Source organism: Rutilus rutilus (genome assembly GCF_951802725.1).
Source record: "Rutilus rutilus genome assembly, chromosome: 1".
Lineage (NCBI taxonomy): Eukaryota > Metazoa > Chordata > Actinopteri > Cypriniformes > Leuciscidae > Rutilus > Rutilus rutilus.
The window spans coordinates 33,248,225-33,271,629 of record NC_140209.1 but is presented as its reverse complement, the minus strand read 5'-3'; the positions used below and the strand labels follow the sequence as shown (position 1 = coordinate 33,271,629).

General features: G+C 39.5%; 3 protein-coding genes across 4 annotated transcripts in view; 2 read left to right on the top strand and 1 right to left on the bottom strand.

The window, feature by feature from the left end:
• The window catches only part of LOC311304609 (vascular cell adhesion protein 1), a 660,847-nt gene that overhangs the window by 617,433 nt on the left and 20,009 nt on the right, over positions 1-23,405 (top strand). The gene's annotated exons all lie outside the window — the stretch shown is intronic.
• Positions 1,350-16,965, top strand: dnmt1 (DNA (cytosine-5-)-methyltransferase 1). Of its 2 annotated transcripts, XM_084420889.1 has the most exons (35): positions 1,420-1,606; positions 2,295-2,340; positions 3,909-4,016; positions 4,090-4,327; positions 4,411-4,483; positions 4,621-4,705; positions 4,784-4,821; positions 4,908-4,962; positions 5,039-5,122; positions 5,282-5,391; positions 5,477-5,595; positions 6,748-6,840; positions 6,946-7,097; positions 7,179-7,366; positions 8,009-8,023; positions 8,518-8,698; positions 8,792-8,889; positions 9,280-9,433; positions 9,509-9,624; positions 9,745-9,943; positions 10,022-10,155; positions 10,238-10,417; positions 10,496-10,720; positions 10,883-11,075; positions 11,235-11,325; positions 12,733-12,864; positions 13,763-14,045; positions 14,140-14,281; positions 14,488-14,654; positions 14,739-14,916; positions 15,239-15,434; positions 15,525-15,688; positions 16,246-16,362; positions 16,449-16,552; positions 16,641-16,965. In XM_084420889.1, the coding sequence occupies exons 1-35, from the start codon at positions 1,560-1,562 to the stop codon at positions 16,768-16,770; spliced, it is 4,635 nt and encodes a 1,544-aa protein (XP_084277015.1). In that variant the 5' UTR covers positions 1,420-1,559; the 3' UTR covers positions 16,771-16,965. The 2 variants fall into 2 exon arrangements, with proteins under 2 accessions (XP_084277016.1, XP_084277015.1); XM_084420890.1 differs by lacking the exon at positions 8,009-8,023 and having other exon boundaries at positions 1,350-1,606.
• On the bottom strand, positions 19,492-22,591 carry eif3g (eukaryotic translation initiation factor 3, subunit G; the record flags this gene model as incomplete). Its single annotated transcript, XM_084408238.1, has 9 exons — positions 22,481-22,591; positions 22,359-22,405; positions 21,548-21,636; positions 21,387-21,446; positions 20,600-20,704; positions 20,246-20,441; positions 20,043-20,150; positions 19,823-19,959; positions 19,492-19,602 (listed from the first exon to the last, which is right to left on the bottom strand). Exons 1-9 carry the CDS (start codon positions 22,501-22,503, stop codon positions 19,492-19,494), a joined length of 876 nt encoding a protein of 291 aa, XP_084264364.1. The 5' UTR covers positions 22,504-22,591.

Here is a 23,405-nt window from a genome sequence, read left to right as displayed (position 1 = left end):
AATGGGAATGGCATTATGGGAAAGGGGTTGCTGGGACGGCATGGCCATAAGCTGGGGCTACTCTTAGCTAAAAATTAAAAATAAAAAAAAAAGAAGAAAAAAAAGATTGTGAACCCTGACTGAGTGGGCTTAAAGATAGTCTGACCTGGTTGTTGTCAAACATCCAGAATTCCTGAGTGGGAACAGCAACCCACCCTGGGAGACAACACAGCTTGGAATATGGCCAAGAGTTAGCCCGAAGTAACGCCATTCATGGTTAAACAGCTGCAAACATATAGAGTTGTTCTCAGTAAATTCTGTGTGATTTATGTTCATTCTCTACTCCCACTCCACGCCGCGTATGTGAGAACACGTTTATTCTGACAAGACATGCATCCAGATGCAAAGCAGTAACTACAACCGCTGTACAACAGTGCCACCTTGTGGTCAGACAAAGAAACGAGTCTAACTATGTACTGGCCTATTGTGCCATCTGTAGGAAGATTGCATGATTATGTAGGCTGATCGAACTACGAATGATGTCAGATTGTTGTGGTTGGCAGTGTGGTGACCATGGTGGTGACAGGAGTAGGTTACTACTCAGACTAATCTAAAAAAAAAAAAAAAATCCAAAAAAACCCCCCCAACTTTTAAAATAAATAACTTTTCAATTTTTATCTCTTTATTATTACATATATGTTATGACCATAACAAATATTAATTTGTGAAAATCAGTGCATCTGTGTGATTATCTTTTCTTTTGAATAGTTCAATATAAACATGAATATTACAATAGATTTAAACAAATCTGAAAACTGAAAATGCAACCTGCAGGAAATGCTGCAGCTGTTGAATTGCTTTAACATTAGTTTCATGTTGATTTTAGGGTGCTTTTATTTAACAGGACTCTGCATTTATTTATGTTTATTTATACGTTTATCTGTTTGTTTGAAGATCCTTTGTTTTCTTTATTAAATATTTGAACATTGTGATAAATGAATGCTGCCTACAAATAAACTTGACTGAAATAGATCAATCGAATTGGTCGGCTCGGTTTCAGATTTCTATTCGTCACTGGCAGTTCAATATTTACATCGGGAGAGTTGGGTTCTTTGGAGCGAATTTGCACCCCTGAGCGAGGCAAAACGTGGTACATCCTATATCGGTTGAATATTCTGAAGCCGTACAAGGGGTGCATATAAAAATAATCCTTGAAAACAACGTACGGTTTGATATTCCTTCACTCTTAAAGTATATATTTCATAATAATAATGTACTTTTCATATACTCACAAGAACGTACCTGAATCATTTAAAACCAAAATAGAAACGCACAACTTATTTGACACCGTTGACCCCCGTGCTTTGAATAAGAATGGTAGCGTCCAACTCGCGTTTCCGCGCGAAAAAGCGGCCCGCGCGTATTTCCCAGCTGCTAGCGTCAATTCATAAAGCCCGTTGAGCCCTTTTAGCGCGCGCTGCTGTTGGCACTGGCAGATTTTAATAACCGCTTTTATCTGTCGTTGTTGTTTTAAATCGTGTTTTTAAATAGTATTTTCTTTGATCAAACTCGAACTTGAAATGCCTACCAGGACCTCACTGTCTCTGCCAGAGGATGTCAAGGAACGGTACGGTGCTCTTGTTTGTTTAAAGCAACTACTGGGTTTGATAGCTTGCTAGTTCGCGGGCTTTGCTCGCGACTCGTTACACATTGATCACGTCACATAACGGCCGCTGTATTAAGTGCTGTTTGAAGATTTAAAAACGTGACGGTTTTGTTTTTTACTCTAGTTAGCATTTAGCCGTGTTACAAATGCTATAAATGTTTTAAATGCCATTAGCTCGCGTTTAGTTGGTAAAACAGGCGGCGGCTGGTTGTTTTGATGCGATTTGACTTGCAGGTGTCAGTCTGACTGCATTTGGCGCCAAATAAACATGTGTCCGTCAGAGTGAAGCCCTGCCCGCCTCCTGTCTCCCTCTACTCAATCACTGCAGAAGTCTTTAGACCCATCCCTACTGAATTCAGCTGCATTTCGTGTAGTTTACTCAAGGAAGATCATCTGAAGTGGTGTTAGTAAGCAAATAAATGCACGCCGTCTCTGCATGCGCGCGTGATTGTTTACTTGTGCGATCACATGCTAGCGTTTGTTGAGAAGAACATATTAGCTGCTGATATTACCGTATAGTTAATACTAAATATTTACAATTAACATCTGATTTATTGTGTGAAATGTTTTTCTCGTCATTTTGATCGCTCAAAGTGGGTGGCGAGATCTGTGGGCAATGTTAATGAGATGTTTACCTTCATGTTCCCAGGCTTCAGGTGCTGGATGAAGGTGGTGATGACAGTTTGTCAGATGAGGTGAGGGGTTTTCATTGCATCCTTCGGAAGTGTATTCAAATAAAATGGTTAGGTTATTCCTGCTTATTACATGGGGCTATACACTTAAAAAAAAAAAAAAAAAAAATCAATTATCTTTGAACTAATGCTGTAAATTATATGTGAAACCCACTCTTCAACACTGTAAATAGATTACTGTACTGATTACGCTCTTAATAAAGTAGTGGTACTTATTACTTTCTAAATCCCATATGTCTCAACCAGTTGAACAATACAAGGATAGGCATGAAACTTCTATTTTAATGATTTCAAATAAATGTAAATTATAACTGCATAAATTATTTTTGAGCTGATTTATATTTATAGCTAAATATATTTGAGCAAAATATTTAAAGGAAGGTTACATTAAAAGATACATTACTGTTAAATCCACTATAGATCTATGTGGGTCAATGACGTGACGGTCATTTTTTTTTGTCCAAAGGCCATAATAATAATAATAATAATAATGAAACAAATATATAACATCCAAAGTATGTAAGGTAGTACAACTTGATCTCTTTTACTGAATCCTAAAGGTTTTAACTATATTTTACTACATATAAAGGTATTTTAAAGATTTTGAAGTGTCAAAGGTCATTTGGTAAAACCGATATAGTAAATATTTAAATGGAATAATATTGTTTTTAATAACTAACGGAACTACAATAATACAAATATAAAGCAGATAAGGCTCTTTTTTTTTCTCTCTTTTTTTTTTTTTACATTTCCCCTTTTCTCCTTTCCCTGTGCAATGTTTCACTTGAATATGTTGGCGTGTTTAGAGTAGTCCAATAAGTGATTACATTTATGAGATCAGTGATAATTTTATTTAATATTTCTTCTGTGGTACACACTATATACTATCTCAACATCAATGTCAAATCAGGTTTTAACTTTCAAATCAGTGGTTAAACCGAATGACTTTTGGTGACAAATTTTTTCCATCTTGTAAAAAATGACAAAAAACAGTGTTAATTGATTGTACAAACCACAAAATCTTATTGTTAACACCTAGGTAAACTAAAAAATGGTTTCAAATATAGTTATATCTCCAATCTATTTTTTTTACACTTTTAAAAACCTTATTCGTCAATGACCCATACAGAATTGTTCTATAGTCTGTACAGTATCTAAAGGAGTTACATCAGAAGTAACTGTACATTTCAGAAGTTGAGAGCATATTTGGCAAAATGCTTCTCTACGGTTTATTTTTCTAGCTGGTTATAGAGGCAAGTGTAATGTTACTTGACTTTTCTTTCGTGCTATAACTAGCAGTTTAGAGGAAGAGATTATCAGATCATGTGCCGCTTGAACTGAGGTGCTTACAGTGTCACTATCTCTCTTTTATTTGTCCCTTTTTTTATTTCAAAAGTAACACAGCTTCTTGTGATTTATTGGGAATTTTATATAGGTTCATCAAAATGAGATTTGTTAAATTGAGGAATCTTTATTTTGTATTTATTTTGAATCCCAGTCCTATTTAAAAGTTAAAGAGTCCGCAAAGTCCACTGAACATGTAGCCTGACTGCACTTTCTTCATTGTCCAGGAGTGTGTAAAGGAAAAGCTCAGGTTACTGCAGGAGTTCCTGTTCGCTGATACTCAGGACCAGCTCAAAATCCTTGAGGACAAGTTAAAGAGCTCTGAGCTTTCCACTGTGAGTTTGCTCTGCCCTTTCAATTCTCTCATCTAGAGTAGTTATGAGCTCTAACTCGTGTCTTTCTGTTTAGGAGGTTTACACATCGGAGGTGAAGGCCATACTGAAGAAAGCTTTGGGAGTTGTCCGGGTGGATGATGGAGTGGAGCAGAATGGACATTCAAACGGCTTCTCTGAAAACGGATCTCACAAGGAGGATGGCGAGCAGGAAGGAGCCATGGATACTCGGGAGGAAGGAGATGCCATAAAGTCTCCCAGCGCCCCAAAGGGAAGGGGTGGCCGTCGCAGTAAAGCAGACTCTGAGACCAAGAGTGAGTTGCATGGCTCTACATTGTGTGCTGGATGTTGAATGTTTAGTGTTTTTATTAATGACACTCTTTTTCCTTCCACACAGAATCTCCAGGCAGTAGCAGGGTTACACGCAACTCCGGGAAACAGCCAACTATCCTGTCAATGTTCTCTAGAGTGTAAGTTGAAAATTTAATGTCCGATTGGTGTCCTTTTGTGAGAGTCTGATTTAATTTGTGGCTTGTGAAATGCATTGTGCTAGTGGAAATAAATCACTTCCATTTGTAAATGAAAGGTGTTGTACCCTCCTCAATAGCCCAAAACGCAAGTCTGATGAGTTGAATGGAGAAGCAGCAAATGGTGATGCAGAAGCTAAGACGGAGGAAGATATTACAGAGGAGGTAAAATTGTTTTGCAAGTTAATGTCATTTTATTAAGTCCTTGACAGTAATATTTTAACAGCAGCTTTTCCCGTCAAGGTCCATGAAGAGAAACGCCTTAAAACGGAAGCTGAGAAGTGAGTTCCCTGTTGATGCAAATTTAATAAAACTGTTGTTCTCCATAGGTAATGCACATGAGTTTAATTCTTATCCCTTCTCTCAGGCATGACACTGAGAACGCCACTAATGGCAGCATCAAGCCTGTGTCCACAGCCAAGGTGACTCATTTCGTTCCCCATCTGTGCTGCTACTTGATTTAATGCACCAAATTAATCCCATTAATTTTCATTTTAGACGCCTCCGCCGAAGTGTCCCGACTGCAGGCAGTTTCTGGATGATTCAGACCTCAAGTTCTTCCAGGGAGATCCTGATAATGCTGTGAGCTTTTTTTTTTTATTACTTAAAGCGGTTTAGATGCCATGACAACTGCTGGATCACTTTTAATTGCATGTTAAAATAATGTTTCACATCTATATCTCAAATTTAAAGGTGATATTTTAATGTCTTTGCAACACTTTAAAATGGTGTATATTGTAGTTGGATGAACCAGAGATGTTGACCGATGAGCGTCTTTCCCTCTTTGATGCAAATGAGGATGGTTTTGAAAGCTATGAAGATCTGCCTCAGCACAAGATCACTAACTTCAGGTGATAAAGAGGGATGCATCAAACTGAACGTTATTTGTATTTATTTACCCAATGATTTGACTGATGTGGTAATCCTCATTCACAGTGTGTATGACAAGCATGGGCACCTGTGTCCGTTTGACTCTGGCCTCATTGAGAAAAATGTGGAGCTGTACTTCAGCTGTGCTGTTAAGCCGATCTATGATGACAACCCATGCATGGATGGTATGTCTGAAGTTTTACTAGTGCTGCCCCCTAATAGTCGACTGTCAATGAGAAAAGGCCTAGTCGACCCAAGATTTTAGTCAGTTAGTCTCAGATAAAACTCAAAGTGTCAGAATCAAGCAAACCGTGAGGGACAGATTGTTAATGTCGGGTCCTTGTGGTAATTGGTTTCGGTCAGGAGATCCAAACATTCACCTATCCATCGACCTCAAATAGCTTATTTGAAACGCAAGTAACTTGGCTGTGCACTCAAACGTTAACCAAGTTAAATGTGTGCTATTATTAGGCACTTATACAAGTGTTCATGTCATGTAGTAAGAGTGCTAATACTTCAGCTTCCACATGGAGGCGCCGGCACGATCACTAGCATTTATTATTTTCTGACAACAGCAGAAACAACTTAAAATACACTCGTCTTTGGTCATACAGCTAATGGTCATACATCATTCAAAACTGTTAAGTTTGTGTAAACTTTCAATAAGAAAACGTTTGTGCTTTCTGTCGTCTCGGTCTCAGTGAACTGGAGCAAATCACAAAACAAACCCGGCGTATACTTTCCTCACGGGGCAGCGTTTGGCACGTAACGTGAATTTCATCATCGGAAGAGTATGCGCAACGCCAGAGGTCGCACATGCGCATTTGTTTTTTTTTAAGAAAACTGCATAAACAGACCAGAACGTGTGCAAGCTACAGCAACAATGGAGGCCCACATGGACGAGAGGTTGTGCAAAGAGGTTAAAAGTACCCTCATTTGTACAACTTTAGCATGAACGAATACCAAGATATTTACATAGATTGTATCTTGGCGAAAGATACTGTTTCAACTGTGCATGCGTCGAACGCGTAGGAGTCAAAAGAACCATACTTTGCAAGGCTGTGCATTCGACTGAAAAACGATGTTTACTTAATGCTTTGAGTGTGTGCTTGAGCGTGGAATAGGCTAGATATTACACACATACTGGGGGAATACTGAACCATAGTCTTTAATATATAAGTAATATAAATGTGTGATTTAGTGACTTAAATGAGTGACTAGCCTAGAAATGTAGTTGTGGGCAGCCCTATTCTTTACAAAGACATGTAAATCCTAAAATTAGCAAAATAAAATTGATCAGTGTAGATTGAAAAATGTATTCCAATTGTTCTCTTCAGGCGGGGTTCCTGCCAAGAAGCTTGGTCCCGTCAATGCTTGGTGGATCACTGGTTTTGATGGTGGAGAGAAAGCTTTAATTGGCTTCACAACAGGTAAATGTTTCCTAAAGTAACTTTCACCTAAACTAAATTTCACCATGCACATTTAGATCCAACAGTGTATTTATTTCTTTGAATTATTTTTTTCCCCCTCCACAGCCTTTGCGGACTACATTCTAATGGACCCCAGTGAGGAGTACTCGCTCATTTTTGCTCTGATGCAGGAGAAGATCTACATGAGCAAGATTGTGGTTGAATTTCTCCAGAAGAACCAGGACGCCACATATGAGGATCTGCTTAACAAAATTGAGGTAAGCTGATTGAAATGTTGAAGCACAGTAAGTCTCTTGTCCCCCAGAAGCAGTGCTGATGTGTTCACCCATGTCTTTTAGACTACTGTTCCGCCTGCTGGGCTCAACTTCAACCGTTTCACTGAGGACACACTGCTGCGCCATGCCCAGTTTGTGGTGGAGCAGGTGGAGAGCTATGATGAGGCTGGAGACTCAGACGAGCAGCCCATCATCGTCACTCCCTGTATGCGAGACTTGATCAAGCTGGCTGGTGTTACTTTGGGAAAGAGGTGAGTTTATAGAGTGAAGGTCTTTTGGATGTTTCAGTGTGATCGAGTAATGTTTGACTAATATAATAGCCAAATGCTTATACCCAGAGAGCAGTGTGGCAAGGTTTGCACACTATTTAAACCTATTAAATTAGCCTGAAACCTGATGCTCTTAGATAATGAGCTGATATTCCATCCTGAAAGAGGTTGTGGATATCTGCATGTTAAGAATTGCAATGCCCATCATTCACAAAGTTGCAAAGTGCCTGCCTATTGTATTTGTTGTCTCCATATATATATATATATATCTTGCACAATATTTTAGCAAATTTGTCCAAGCACTGAATCATGTTTAAGTTACTCTAATAGGTGCTAGGGGATGCAAAGGTTTCTTAATTGGCAGGCAGAGATTGTAATTGGCTTTAGATGCTCAAATTATGATGTACTCCTAGTGTCTGACCCTTTGCTCTTAATGGAGTCATTTTAACAATATTTGTGTTTTGCTTTCAGTGACTAAATGCTTAAGTTTTAACTTAACGTTTTAAGTTTTGGGTGAACTTTGACGCTGTGGTAGGCTCTGAACATTCAGTGTTTTGTTGGGTTCACTCGTGCTTGTTCCATGATCTCCTGTTTCTAATGAGCCTCTAACCTTCCCTAACGCAGCAGGCAGCTGTACTGGTATGTAAAACCTGATGTTTCTGCAGAGTGTGTGGCTTGGTTTTTATCCATTTTCCCAAACGCTCAACTTCAATAGTCTGTGTTGGTGGCAACCTACTTCACTAGCTGAAAGGGGTGGGTGACGAGAACAAGAGTATTTTCCATAGCTCTTTCCACCCCCAACTAGCATGGCTCTGCATAACAGATGTTAATTTGCGCTCCCATTGTTTGAGTTTACAAGTTTCGCATTTGGAGAAACTATGCCTCTGAAGGAACTGAATGTCCTTGTTCTGTTTAAAAAAAAAAAAGAGCTGATCTCCACAAATTCTTTAAAATAGACTTTGAATAGACGATCACCCAGTCTTGACAAACTGTCAATCCATTCAGTGTATTGTGACCTCCATACATATTACATGCATGGCTCTATTTTCGCTTGGCTGTTAGTGGCTTCTGTAAAAGAAACTGAATGTTGTGTATTTGTTTCTTATTGCACTTTGGGTTTTTTCTCCCCTCAGGAGAGCAGCCAGAAGACAAGCCATTCGTCATCCCACCAAGATTGAGAAGGACAACAAGGGCCCGACTAAAGCCACCACCACTAAACTGGTCTACCTAATCTTTGACACCTTTTTCTCCGATCAGATTGACCAGAACAATAAGGATGGGGGAGTGAAGAGACACCGGTGTGGTGTCTGTGAAGTAGGTTCTCCAGAAATTGCCTTTATTGCAACCAAATTAAGCCTGCAAATGTCCATGTGACAAGACTGTTATAATTCCGTTTTTATCTTTCAGGTGTGTCAAGCACCAGATTGTGGCAAGTGTTCAGCCTGTAAGGATATGATCAAGTTTGGCGGCAGTGGCAGAAGTAAACAGGCCTGTCAGAAGAGGAGGTATGCTTTTGCTGGGCAGTCTTCATACTTCTGTAATTCTGCTTGGCAGAAATGTAATATTGTTTCCATGTGATGTGAAATGCCTGAGCTAGTTTTGAATTCTGTGTTTAACATGACTACTGCTTATGATCTTGCCTTGGTCTCTCCTCCTGTCTTTGCTAATCTTTCTAGATGTGAAAAATCTGTTTGTTCATTGGAACAACAGACACAATGAGCCAGATCTCTGTTCAGTGCTGACTCTGACTAAAGCAAGAGTCTGCTCTTTATTAGCATGTCGTATTGAGTGTGAATAGGATAAGCTTTTTAGGAAGCTCCTGCCAGTTTATCCAGCTCTGTGGCCTTGGTTTTGTTTGCCAGGTTAAAGCTAAATGGGTGTCTTCTCTTTTCCAGATGTCCCAACCTGGCAGTGAAAGAAGCGGAGGATGATGAGAATATGGAAGAGGAGGATGTGTTACCGGTTCTTAAAGAGAGAAAGAAGATGTCTCAGGCCAAGAAAAAGAAACAGACCAAGAACAAGATCAGCTGGGTGGGAGAGCCCATCAAGGTATGTGGTTTCACTTGCATTGAGAACCTGGATGACCACTTCTAGGACTTTAAGTATTGATCTTGTCCTTTTCAGACTGAGGGAAAGAAGGAATACTACATGAAAGTGCGTGTTGAGAATGAGGTGGTTGAGGTTGGAGATTGTGTGTCTGTTAGCCCGGATGACCCTTCACACCCCATCTACTTGGCAAGGTAACCTTTATCGAAGCAAATTTGTGTTTTTTTTGAAAGGAGGTTAAACCAAACATGCCTTTACTGCCAACATTTGTATCGCCTCAAATCGATAAGCCATTGTTTTCTTTTTGTTTGTAGAATTACAGCATTGTGGGAGGATAGTGAAAAGATGTTTCATGCCCACTGGTTCTGCCGTGGCACCGATACTGTGCTTGGAGAGTCATCAGACCCTCTTGAGCTGTTTCTTGTGGATGAGTGTGAAGACATGCAGCTGAGTTTTGTCCATGGCAAGGTCAACGTCCTCTACAAGGCTCCATCTGAAAACTGGTTCATGGAGGTACAGATGCTGAAGTCTGAGCTACATTTGTGTTTGGTAACAAACTGGGCAGAAGTTTTAATATTTGCACGCTTTTAGGGTGGCATGGATGATGAAATCAAAGTCATCGAGGATGATGGCAAAAGCTTCTTTTATCAGCTCTGGTATGAAGTGGAATGTGCTCGCTTTGAGACTCCTCCCAGTGTCACACCATCAGAGGACTGCAAGTATAAGTACGTACTGCTTTTGAGCCCCTTTTCTTTCCTGTGGTTTGTTTCTTCCTTTACATGCACTTTAATGCATGTTTTATGGCAGGTTCTGTGTCAGCTGCACCAGGATTAAGGAACGAACGGCTCAGGATGCGCCTCATGCCTATGAGCCCCTGGAGGATGGGGATAGTGACTCTAAAGCCTTCTATGGGTTGGCTAGCCTGAAGGGAGAGCAGTACAGAGTAGGAGACAGCGTCTATCTACCCCCCGAGGCTTTTAATTTTGTGTAAGTTTTTGTTTTTTAAAGCCTTAAGATGTTTTGAGGTTGAAAGGAGTTTTATTAAATGTGTCTTTTCTCTCTTAGGGTAAAGGTTGCAAGCCCAATGAAGCGTTCTCACAGAAAGGAGGATGTTGATGAGGATCTTTACCCAGAATACTATAGGAAGTCCTCTGATTACATAAAGGGCTCTAACCTGGATGCTCCAGAGCCCTTCCGCGTTGGCCGCATCAAAGAAATCTTTTGCAGCAAGCGCAGCAATGGAAAGCCGGACACAAGCGAGATCAAACTGCGCCTCTATAAATTCTACAGGTGACACATTTTCATCCTCTTGCATGTTAACCACTGGATCTGCTTTTAAATGTTGTACTTCAGGAAATGGATTTCCTTCCAGTTTCCATTAAGGTTGTACATTAAACTGAACTGATTTTATTTATTTTTTCCTTCCCCTGCCATGATGACTGTTGCTTTCAGGCCTGAAAACACTCATAAAGGACCAAAGGGTGCCTACCACTCTGACATAAACCAGCTCTACTGGAGTGATGAAGAGGTGACCGTGAACATGGTGGATGTGCTGGGCCGCTGTCGTGTGGAGTATGCAGAGGATCTTGTGGAAAGTGTGCAGGACTATTCAAGTAGAGGACCTGATCGCTTTTATTTCCTAGAGGTAAGAATCTTTAAAGGGCAAAGTAGTGGTATTGTGGTGGAGTTATGAGTGAATTTGCAACCTTTTTTTTCAGCTGCACTGATTTTTCAATAAAGCAGATTTGAGTTAAATGGTTAGCCACTTGTTTTTCTGTTGTTTAACTGTTTTTGTTTTCTTTAGGCTTATAATGCCAGGACTAAGAGCTTTGAGGATCCTCCCAATCATGCCCGATCAGCCGTGCATAAGGGCAAAGGGAAAGGAAAGGGGAAAGGTAACTAAATTCCCATTCACACCAAGGACAACTAAAAGATTATATTTTGTCTATTACATTTTCTCACCTAAATGTGCTCGCTCTATGTATTTTGTGTTCTTACAATGAGGTAATTTTTGCTTTTACACAGCACAAGGAAGCTTGATTTCAACCTTGAATTGAATTCACAAAATAAACAAACAAATTACAAGAAGCACAAATAAATGCAATAAAATACAAATGAGATTGGTTTAAGGTTTTCAGGTTGGTCTAACCGTATTCAGGTACAGGATACTACAGAAATTGAATAAATTAAATGCAGATTGATTCTTCTTGCTGGCTTTTGAAGCACAATAAGCTGCTAAAAAGCTCTGTTTGGTACTAGTCATCTGTTTGAGAGGCAGCTTTGTGTGTGAGCTCCGGGTATCTCTGTGTGCAAGTACTATTGCATGTTTAAATGGGCAAGTTGTGCACTTAGTAACAGTGCAACAATAGGCCGATTGGGCAAGTGACAATTCTGTCCCGAAGCGCGAGGGGAAAGTCTTGTATTGCAGCTTGCTTGTACAGACGATGTGAAGCCATGTGCGCATTTTGAAGGGGTGATTCAGCGCTACCGCATCTCTCACGCTGTTTGTGAAATTGTCTCGCAGAATTGTCTAATTACTGACTATCTGGTAATTTTTTTAAATAAAAAAAAAAAAAAAAAAACCTTTCCCTTAAAATCCCACTTATCATGCTTATGCTACTCTGAATAATGCATGAACTTCGTATTCTGAACACTTCTTGCGTTGTTGTTGTCTTTTGCCTCTTCATGATGACTCGCTTAATTTAGTCCTGATTTGTAAGTCGCTTTGGATAAAAGCGTCTGCTAAATGACTAAATGTAAAAAATGTAAAATGTAATCTGTGAATTAATTTGCTCATTCAGCCAACAAGCTAATATTATATACTGTATGTTTGTGGGAATTTCTCTCCTTATAAGAGCATAACCTGTGGGAAGGAGTAAAATTATGTGCAATACCCGCAATCCTGCGCTGAAATTCAAGCCAATAAAGGTTTTTTTTCTCTTCTTCCCCAGCTAATGAATGATTAGAACAAACAGCCAATCTCAATCCATCCTGCTGTAAAGAGTTTGAGCATTAAGTGACAGGACATGACTGCAGCACGTGCTTATAAACAACGTTATCGTGTGTTGGTGTGGACATGAATATGGCTTATTACAGCTGTCATTCTTCGTGAGAACGGGCCTTAAATTTGGGATGACAATTCATGGAATCCTTGGCCAGTTTCTAGCCAATGAAACGGGATAACTAGAACAAATTCCATCATTGATGCAATTTTGTTTTAAAAATCCTCCATAAAACGTAAATCACGACTGCCTGGAGAAAAATTACAGCCAAATAATTTGTGTATTGTGATTTGTTTGCAGGGAAAGGGAAGGGTAAATCAGCCTCACAGGAATCACCGGATCAGGAGCCGCAAGAGCCGACAGTCCCCAAACTGCGCACACTGGATGTGTTCTCTGGCTGTGGTGGTCTGTCTGAGGGTTTCCATCAAGCAGGTTGGGCTTCTATTCAAAACCTCTTTATAGACCTGTTGTATTATATGTATTTTATATTCAGGGCTTGACATTAATGCTTATCAGGGACAGGTTTTTGTTTTTCAAGGGGTAAGTAAAAGCTTTACTTGCCTGGCCAGACAAGTTGCCTGATTAATAAAAACATGAATCACCAGCAGGCGAGTGATTCTGATTTTATTACGTTGAGTAAGTGGTGATTTGATAGTGGATAATATATAATGTATAAGGTTGCACTGTTGAGGATCGTGACTTTTTTTTGTATTTATAACGTATGATACAGTAAAGCAACATCACACAACCGTGAGTGCTGTTTTTCTGAATACCATCATGATTGAAAATGTGACTGATTTCATACATCTGTTCAATAAACATGTATTTTATTAATATAATAGAGTAGTTAATATTGACTTGGTTCTATTTCAGCAGCAAAATTAGTTCCAAACAAAGATCACAGCAGAATTGTAGCGCGTCTCAGCAACACTCGGCAGTGTTTTCATCACTCAACCCTTTTTTTTTTTTTTTTTTTATATAAACGCTGAATCATTCAAAGATTTAATGACCCATTCATAAACAATTGCCTCATACTTGAATAAACCGGCCTGTTGAATGAATCACTGTCTGATTAAGATGGTCAATTGCTGCCACCTACTGGCGGTTTAGTTTCATGTTAAGTATCTTTAAAAAAAAACATCTAACATTATCCATTTGTAATATTCTAAGTGTAAATTATTTAATTTGATTGGAATAAGACGACACTATTAGGGCTGTTACCTTTATAAAGGTAAAAAGAAAATGCCCTTGGGGTATATGGCACATATACAGATATAAATGCTGACAGAATGTCATGCCCTGCTTATGCATTTCTTTTCCCAAACACCAGGAATCTCAGAGACTAATTGGGCCATAGAGATGTGGGATCCTGCCGCTCAGGCCTTCAGGTTGAACAATCCTGGCACCACAGTTTTCACGGAGGACTGTAATGTCCTTTTGAAGCTGGTGATGTCTGGAGAGAAGACCAACTCTCTTGGACAGAAGCTGCCTCAGAAGGGTGACGTGGAGATGCTCTGTGGTGGGCCGCCCTGCCAAGGGTTCAGTGGAATGAACCGCTTCAACTCACGCACATACTCAAAGTTCAAGAACTCTCTGGTTGTCTCTTATCTGAGGTCAGCACAATGAGTCTTTCTGTAAAATGAGGCTTTGCATATTTGGAAATGCTGGATATATTTATCATTTGTGTGCATCATTCTTTCCTTTCAGTTACTGTGACTATTACAGACCAAAGTTCTTCCTGCTGGAGAATGTGAGGAACTTTGTGTCGTTCAAGCGCTCCATGGTCCTGAAACTCACGCTGCGCTGTCTGGTTCGCATGGGATACCAGTGCACCTTTGGTGTGCTACAGGCAAGTTGTTGTATTAAAAAGTAAATGTTAATCTATTATAAAAGTGCTGATCTGATGTCAACTTGGTAGCCCATTTTTATCCCCCTTTGCCCCCTCATCTGACTGTAGATATCATTTAGAATTTTTATTTATTTTTTTTGACTAAAATGCCTAATCAAAGGGTTACCATCATTCATGCACATTCATTAATCTCTTATCTTCTGCAGGCTGGACAGTATGGGGTGGCCCAGACCCGACGCAGGGCGATCATCCTGGCTGCAGCCCCGGGTGAAAAGCTGCCCCGTTACCCTGAACCCCTGCATGTGTTTGCCCCACGAGCGTGTTCTCTTAGTGTGGCGGTTGACGAAAAGAAATACGTCAGCAATGTGACTCGGTACGCATTTGTGAACAGTAATGCTGGAGTCACTTTAGTAAATTCTGCGGTTTTCTATACTAATCTTACACATTTCTTCTCCAGTGGAAATGGGGGTGTTTATCGCACCATCACAGTGCGAGACACCATGTCTGACCTCCCTGAGATCCGTAACGGAGCCGCAGCTCTGGAGATCTCCTACAATGGTGAGCCGCAGTCCTGGTTCCAGAGACACATTCGTGGCTCTCAGTACCAGCCCATCCTCCGGGACCACATCTGTAAGGTCAGTCCCTCTCCAGTGCTGTCGGCAGTGACTTGGTGTCTTTTGACACTCGGAAAATGGTTAAATGACACTGCTTATCAGTGGCTTAGAATTACATGTTACTTATTTTTGCTTTTCACTCATGCAGTACAAGTAACTTGGACCAAAACTGCAGCTGTTGAGACATTTCCTCTTAGACATACAGGAAGTTAAGCGTTAAATACCAAAGAGCTCACTCAAGTCTTCTCAATATGTTGCTAAATTAGGTTTTGCAAGAGAGAAGGCACCATAGTTCAGACCACAAGCTGAGCAGGTTAATAATTGGATTTTTGTGGTGTTGTAGGACATGAGCGCCCTGGTCGCGGCCCGCATGCGCCACATTCCTTTGGCTCCTGGTTCTGACTGGAGGGATCTGCCTAATATTGAGGTGCGGCTGCGGGACGGCACCCTCACAAAAAAGCTTCGCTACAGCCACTCCGACAAAAAGAATGGCCGCAGTGGCACCGGTGCTTTAAGAGGAGTGTGTTCCTGTGCTGAGGGTCTGTAATTCAATCAGTTGGAGCTTTTGTTTTGTTTTTCTTTTAATTAATCAAAATCCTGACTTGCCAGTTACTGTCTCATTGCACTAGGAAAACCATGTGACCCTGCGGACAGGCAGTTCAACACATTGGTTCCCTGGTGTCTGCCTCACACGGGTAACCGGCACAATCACTGGGCTGGTCTGTACGGCCGTCTGGAATGGGACGGGTTCTTCAGCACTACGGTGACCAATCCTGAGCCTATGGGAAAGCAGGTATTGCCTTCATAGGCCATTTGCTAATCTGTCGTGACATGAAGCATAAAGAGATCTTTCTGACCCTACAATTTTTTTTTTAATTTTTTTTTAATTTTTTTTAAATACTTTTTATTCGGCAGGGATGCATGAAATTGATCAAGTGACAATGTTGGAGAGAACTCTAATTTAAGTGTCATTTTTCTATTTAAAGAGTCCCCCCCCCCCCCCCGCCCCCCCCCCAAAAAGCACAACCATTTTCAACCTTGATGAATGTTTATCAAATCATATTAGAATGATTTCTGAAGGATCATGTGACACTGAAGATTGGAGTAATGATGCAGAAAATTCAGCTTTGCAATCACAAAAATAAGCTGCATTTGAAAATAGCAAACCACTATTGGAAATATTTCACAATATTACTGTTTTGTGGTCTTCTCACCATGGTTGCATTGAATTGAACAGCTATAAACTTCAGTTTACAGCCGTTTGAGTTGACAAGCTGACTTTCCCTGTTAAATACTATGTTGTGCCCTGTTGCAGTGGTACTGATGTTAATGAAGCTGTTATTTCCCCAGGGACGCGTCCTGCACCCTGAGCAGCACCGTGTGGTGAGTGTCAGGGAATGTGCACGCTCCCAGGGCTTCCCGGACACCTATCGCTTCTTCGGCAACATCCTAGACAAACACAGACAGGTATGATGCTTCTGCTAAACCCTTTCACTTCTCATCTTGTGAAGTATAAATTAAAAGTAACACTTATCTGTCCTTGTATTTCTCAGGTTGGTAATGCTGTGCCTCCACCCCTCTCCAAAGCCATTGGCCTTGAAATCAAGAGATGTGTGCAGGAGAGAATAAAGGAGAATTTATTCTCTTTCTTGTTCAAGTACTTTTCACTATAACACATTTTAATCTTCACCTTTTTTTTCACTATAACACATTTTAATCTTCACCTTTTTTTTTCTCTCTCTCAGAGCCTGTCAAAAAGGAGAAGATGGAGGTTTGAAACTAAAGCCATCTCATAAAACAGCAGGCCATTTGCATTGTGTTTGGGAGTGTGTGTGTGATGCATCAGCCCATTTAACTCATTCCATTTATTCATAAGCTAGTCTGGAGCCCGGCCGCTTCAGTGGCATTTCTATGGACAGTCTGTGCAGTGCCATTATGTGATGTTTTATCAATTTCTAAATGTGGTTTTAACCGTGTATTTGCAATTATCCACTCTGAGACAGTGGCATAAATTCTATGTAGTTTTTTATATGTTGTAATATTTCAAATAAAGCTCTTATTCAATGGTTTCATTGTTGTCATATGGGTTTTTTTTTGTTCTGAAATCTAATAAATGGGGTATGTCTGATTCATTTAAAAAAAAAAATCAGGCTTTAATGTTGGGAGTTAAGATTTTTGGAATTGAAACGAGACATTTCCCAGTTCAGTGGTCAAAATACCATTGAAATCTCACTTATCTATACATTTTAAAACTGGGATAATACATTTTTGTAAAGATTGTATATTTGATTATGATGCCTGCATTAAAACCCTACCTGGTTTTGGTGTAATTCACCAAAAAACACTGAAAAACTAAATATTAACCATTGCAAATAGATGAAAGCAATACAAAAATAAAACGGTTTTCTTATTCTCACAAACTGATGTTGTTTCCATTAATGCAATTTTTAGCTTCAAATGTTTTGTGTGGAGGGGTGGATTTACATTCCCTCTTGTATTAATAAGGTAACATAGTTAAAACAGTATGTATTTATTTTGAGGCAATGCCTGTATTTGCTATCTGAGGGTCTGATCAAGGAATGCAGACATTAAGTGTTTACGCAATTAGCCCAGCTTCCAGAAAATGAATATGTACTTGTTTTGTAACTTGCTCATATAAGTACATTAACCAAGAGTCATATCTAGTAAGATAATTGTCTATTCATTTTATTCTGCTGTTTTTATGATAGCTGTATGAGACATGTAAAGACAACTGTGTCTAAGGTCACTAACACATATGCATACTTGGCAGGTGTCATTTTTTAACTTCTTTTTTAAACCATTGCCGTGAATCACTGTGTGTGGATGGAGTTCTCATGTTCTGTTCCAGTGAATCCTGACAAAACAGCCTTGAATGGAAAATATATGGCCTGTGTTATATCCAATTGTGCTTGCAGGGGTTGTTTATTATCATGAGACACGTGACCGTGCCAAAGGAAAAATCTCCAGGAGAGTTCAATAGCACCCCAGATGAGAAGAGCCAGGATGAACCGAAAACTGGGACTGTCCCCAGAAAACAGGAACGTCTGGTCACCATTGCTCTGTGTAACATGCAATACTCATTCTGCAGTATATATAGTAAAACATGCATTGCAAATTTCATGAATTACATGAAATATCATTAATGCTTGTCAAAGCATTAAACAAGTATACAATGTACTCAACCTCTGAATTTTTTTTATTTTTTATGAACACTATTTTGAGCATTTGTGATACTATCTGATTGCTTGCTAAACTGTGGCCAATGTAGTGTGACAAATCGGTCTACGCCCTGCTGAAAAAAAAAACCTTTTTTTTCTGGTCTTAGCTGGTGTTCAGCTTGTCTTTTATCTGTTCTCCCAGCTTAGACCAGCCTAGTCAACAACAACAAAAAGTGTCCAAAACCCCTCTAAAACCAGCCTATGCAGTTTTTTTTTTTAAGAAGACTTACGTTAATATTTCTTAGTTATGAATTACTTAAAAGGTACTTAAAATATCAAAAACGAACTATTGCTGTCAGTCTTTTAACATTTATGTCGTAAAACATGTATTAAATGCAAAAAAAAAAAAAAAAAAAATACGTTTAACTACTTGCATCTTACCTCATTCCTTTCCCATTAAATCTGACACTCGCACTGGAATGTTCTGGATCTGTGAACGGAAGCCAACCTTCTTTTATTTGACAGGTAATTATAGACAGCTGAGGAAGACCACCGCAAACATCACTTAAAACTTTGTCATCCTACCGAGAGCAGCACGTTAAGTGCAGCATCAAGAATATCAAATGTATGATAATATGTCTGTGGTGGTTTCAGCCCTGTCTTTAGTGATGTCCACCTTCAGACTGTCTCTATAGGATTGAACATTAAGAACATTTAACAAAGGCAGATCTGCATTTCCCTCAGATTTCTTCATTAGTTCCCTATTATTTGTAAGAGAATCATTGCAAGTACTCCGGAAACAAGCTGATCAAAGACAAATTAAGCCACAACACATCAGACAACTGGATGTTTTATAATTTGCATTTATTTGAATCACTGCCTTATACAATTGGGAGAACAGACTCTAGACCTCCTGGAATATTTATGGAACTCTCTCAGTTGTTGGAGGGTCTGGAAAGACAAAGCAAAACATGATCAGATCAGAGAAAACACACCCGCTACTCGATTTAGACTCTAAAGGCCCTGATATACTTCAAGCGAAATCGAAGAAAGAAAAGTTTGCTTGGAGAGTTTGAAACGGCTTGCCAAAGCAAACTTCGCTCCGACTGGTAGACACCTTCAAACTACCATTGGTCAATGGCGATTACATACTAGGTAGGTTTATCTCTGAATCTCTGACTTCTTTGACATGGAAATCTCTTCAAAAGAAGATATTTTGAAGAATGTCAGAAACCAGACAATTGACAGTAGCCACTGACTTCAATACTATGGACGTCAACTGGTTACCAACATTCTTCAAAATTATACTTTTGTGTTCAACAGGAGAAAGAAACTCCGACAGGTTCGGAACAACAGGAGGGTGAGAAAATGATGACAATTAATCCCTATCCCTTTAAATGAAGAGTTTCTAGAGGACTCACTTGGCCCATTCCACATTGAGAATGAGATGATCGTATCCAAAGCCCGACACGCCAGCGATGGCTCTGGCTGCGTCCTCGCGGCGGTGGAAGCTGATGAAGGCAAAGCCCTGGAGTGATGGGGAAACAAGTCATATGAATTTCTCCAGAAGAATAACTCACATGGTGCTTTCATGCGTTTCTTACAGTGCAACAGTCATTTTAGAAAAACAAGTATGAGCAAATCTGTTTATTTTTAGGTGAACCATTAAGCTCATGTTCCTGTTTTTGTTCACGAGCAAATGAATCAACTCGGATCTTTAACTCCTCGTCGTGTTTCACATCTCTCACCTTAGACTGGCCTGTGTTCTTGTCCTTGGCCAGATAGATCCTAGAGATGGAGCCGAAAGGCCTGAAAAGCTCCTGCAGATCCGTCTCCCTGGTGTCCTCGGAAAGGTTGGTCACGCGGATTGTAGCATTATCATCCGCTGCAGAGAAAATACCAACACATTAGCATCAGCCTTCATGACTGAGAACATCAGTGATGGAGATCTGAATCTCAAACACGCACCTCTGCGGTTAGGCTGCATGGACTCCCCTCTGCGAGTACCACCGTCCCGCAGGCTGGGGGGAACATACTTCCCAGTCTTGCTTTGGACTGGTTGGGCAGGCTCGGGCTCTAGATATCAAAACAAAATTATTTATATATATATTATATATAAAAAAAATGTTTAAAAAAAAGAATAATCGACACCAAAAATATGCTTAACATACCTGTACCCGCCGCCTTCTCCTTTTCTCCCGTGGACAGGCCCAACTGCTCGGCCAGTTCCTTCTGCATTGGACCGAGTGTGTCCTTGTACGGACAGCGAGTGGTCCAGTGATCCCCCTTACAGATACGGCAGGACACGATCTTCTGACCTTTCAGCTTGTTCATCGGGTCCTCGTCTTGGTCTTGAGCGTTCAAGTCCTGTAAAACAGCGGGGAGAATCACTTCAAGTTGGCATCGGTACAAACGGGGAAGTGAAACGCATCAAAGGACTGAAATATATCAGCTTGCATTACAAAACACTTTTCAGTTTCTAAGTATGGATCAGTGCAAAAACTGGGAGGTCATCACCATCATACCTCTTTACTGGAGATGAAGGTCATGAAGACGTCATCACTCACTGTAGTGGTGGCAACATTCGGACCTGGTTGGTCAAATTCAGAGTTGCCAAATTTCTTCCAGTTCTGTTTGGAAAAGACAATCAAACTCTCAAAAAATGTTTAATGGAGATATAAATAGGCCTGTCATGATTATTGATTAATCGTCTAATTGTGCAGTTTAAATTTCAATGACATTTTGCCAAAGAATCTATAAAATAGGCTTGTTCCGATTCCGATACTAGTATCGGAAATGCCGCCGATACCAATAAAAATTCTGGCATCGGGCGAGTACATCTACCCATGTACTGATCCGATACCATTTTATTAAACAATACCTCGTTATGCACGCTAGCTTTGCTTAACGCTGCAAATTCTTCTTTGCTGCTCTAAACAGTGGTTGCTTGTGGCAACACAGGAAGTTGTGCTGTTGCCACAAGCAACCAAGCTGTAGAGATACACACCAAGGGGAATCGGATTAGTACTCGGTATCGGCCGATACCCTGAGTCCAGGTATCGGAATCGGTACCGGTACCGGGAAGGGAAAAAGGGTATCGGAACATCTCTAATATAAAATTAACTGTTGTAAAGTACACAAAACAAACTCTAAGTATTATATAAATATTAATTTTATAGCATTTAAGTAGAACATGTGAACCCAGTTTATGATTTTAAAAGGTAAAAATATACGACAATTAATCATCAGCACAATAATTCATGATCGTGACAGGCCTAGATATGAATATATTAAAGACAAATGAAGACATACCTTCCTCCTGGCAACAGCTTTGGAGGCCTTCCGTGTCTCAATTTTAAACGTCCTGATAATCTGACCAGAGGAGCAACGAATAAATATGAAACCTTTATGACATTTTTCTGAAACCTTTTCACAAGTGCTATATACTATAAAGAATATAAAACTCTACTAACCTTAACCTTCTGGCCATCTTCATCTATCTTGTATTCTGTGGCAGTCTTGATGTTACCTTTGACGGTCTCTTTCGGTGAAGGAAGTGAACCTGTTGAGAAATATTCTATGTAAACTGATCCCTTATAGATGCGTTACTATGGTTAGTTCACATGGCAGGTCAAGCAGAACATTATGCACATATGTCATCTAATACTAATACTATTTTTTTATTATTATTCTAATTCTTGTAGAAGTTTTATGACCTTAAATTAATTGACTGCATGGAATATTAGTATGTTTAGTGTTGTCACATATCCAAGTGAACTGTAAAAAAAAAAACCTTACAAGATTATTTAAATAGTGGAAAGAATTTGTAACCTTCTTTGCATATTTTTCCCCCCTCAATTTACCTAATTGTCACTACTGACAAGTAAATAGTATATTATAGTACATTGAACAGTACTGTTTAATATGGCAAAGAAGTACAGTACAATATATATTATGGCTGTATGTAGTATAGCATTATATATATATATATATATATATATATATATATATATATATATATATATATATATATATATATATATGTATATGTATATGTATATATATATATATTGTATAGTAGCCACAGTACAAAGCACCAGCTGACTTCTTCAGTCAGGCATCCTGCTCACTTTCCTGTACTTTTCACAATAAGCAGAGTGTTTCTATATCTGTAAAGCATGTTCTCATATGGCTTCATGTAATGAGTGTATTTTAATGAAAGAGTGTGTGTTAAACACGTGTGTGTGATGATGTTTAAGCGCAGGCTGCGCTGCGGCCTCGTACCTTCATCTCCCTCCTCCTCTACCTGATCAGCCCAGCTCGGCTTTGAGCTGTCGAAAAACACAAGTCATTAGATGCCTATTAAACAGCAGTAAGAGTCAGTAAAAACGATATGAAAAACTTACTCGTCGAATTCGATCGACGGCATCTTTACGGGGTAGCGTTGAGCCTCGAGAGGAAGCGTTTCCCGGGACAGTCAGCGGTAGTCGAGAGCACGCGCTGCGCTACAGCGACCCCTGTGCGCGCGGAGGACGACGGTGAGTGGAGTGGAGTGGAGGAAGAAGAGCGATGAAGAGAAAGTGTGCTAAAATTAGCTGTTTTTTCCCCCCTCCTCTCTACGTAAAAGATGAGATAAACGAGGTATCCTAATTATATTTCATCTATCTAGGGACATAAGAAAATGCCATTACAAAAATGTTAACTAACCTAAAAAATGTAGCCTAATAGCAGCCACAACTTTTCGGCAACACTTTAAAGGTTCGTTAGTTAAAATTAGTTAATACATTAGTTAGCATGAACTAACAATGAACTACACTTTTTATTGTGCATTTATTAATCTTTGTTAATGTTAATTTCAACATTTAGGCCACTAATACTTTAATAAAATCTTGTTAACATTAGTTAATGCACCGTGAACTAACATTAACAAACACTGAACAGCTTTATTTATTATTAACTAACATTAACAAATACAGTAACAAATGTATTCCTCATGGTTAGTTCATGTTAGTTAATACATTAACTAATGTTATAATGAACCTTATTGTAAAGTGTTACCAACTTTTCCTATGAAATGCAAAACATTATTTTAAGGTCAGCCTATATGCCTCAGAGCTTCAAATGTCTTGCTGAACAGCAGAAGGGAATATTTTCTCTAAAGCTGCTTTAAATCAATATGTATTGGGAAATTGGCTATAACAAACTTGACTTAACCCTGCAAAAGCCTGACAATATGAAATAATAGTCAGAAAAATGTAATTATTTGAAATGAAACAGTTTATTGATCCTATAGACAAACTATTTAAAAAAAGGGTTTGCGAATGTTATTTA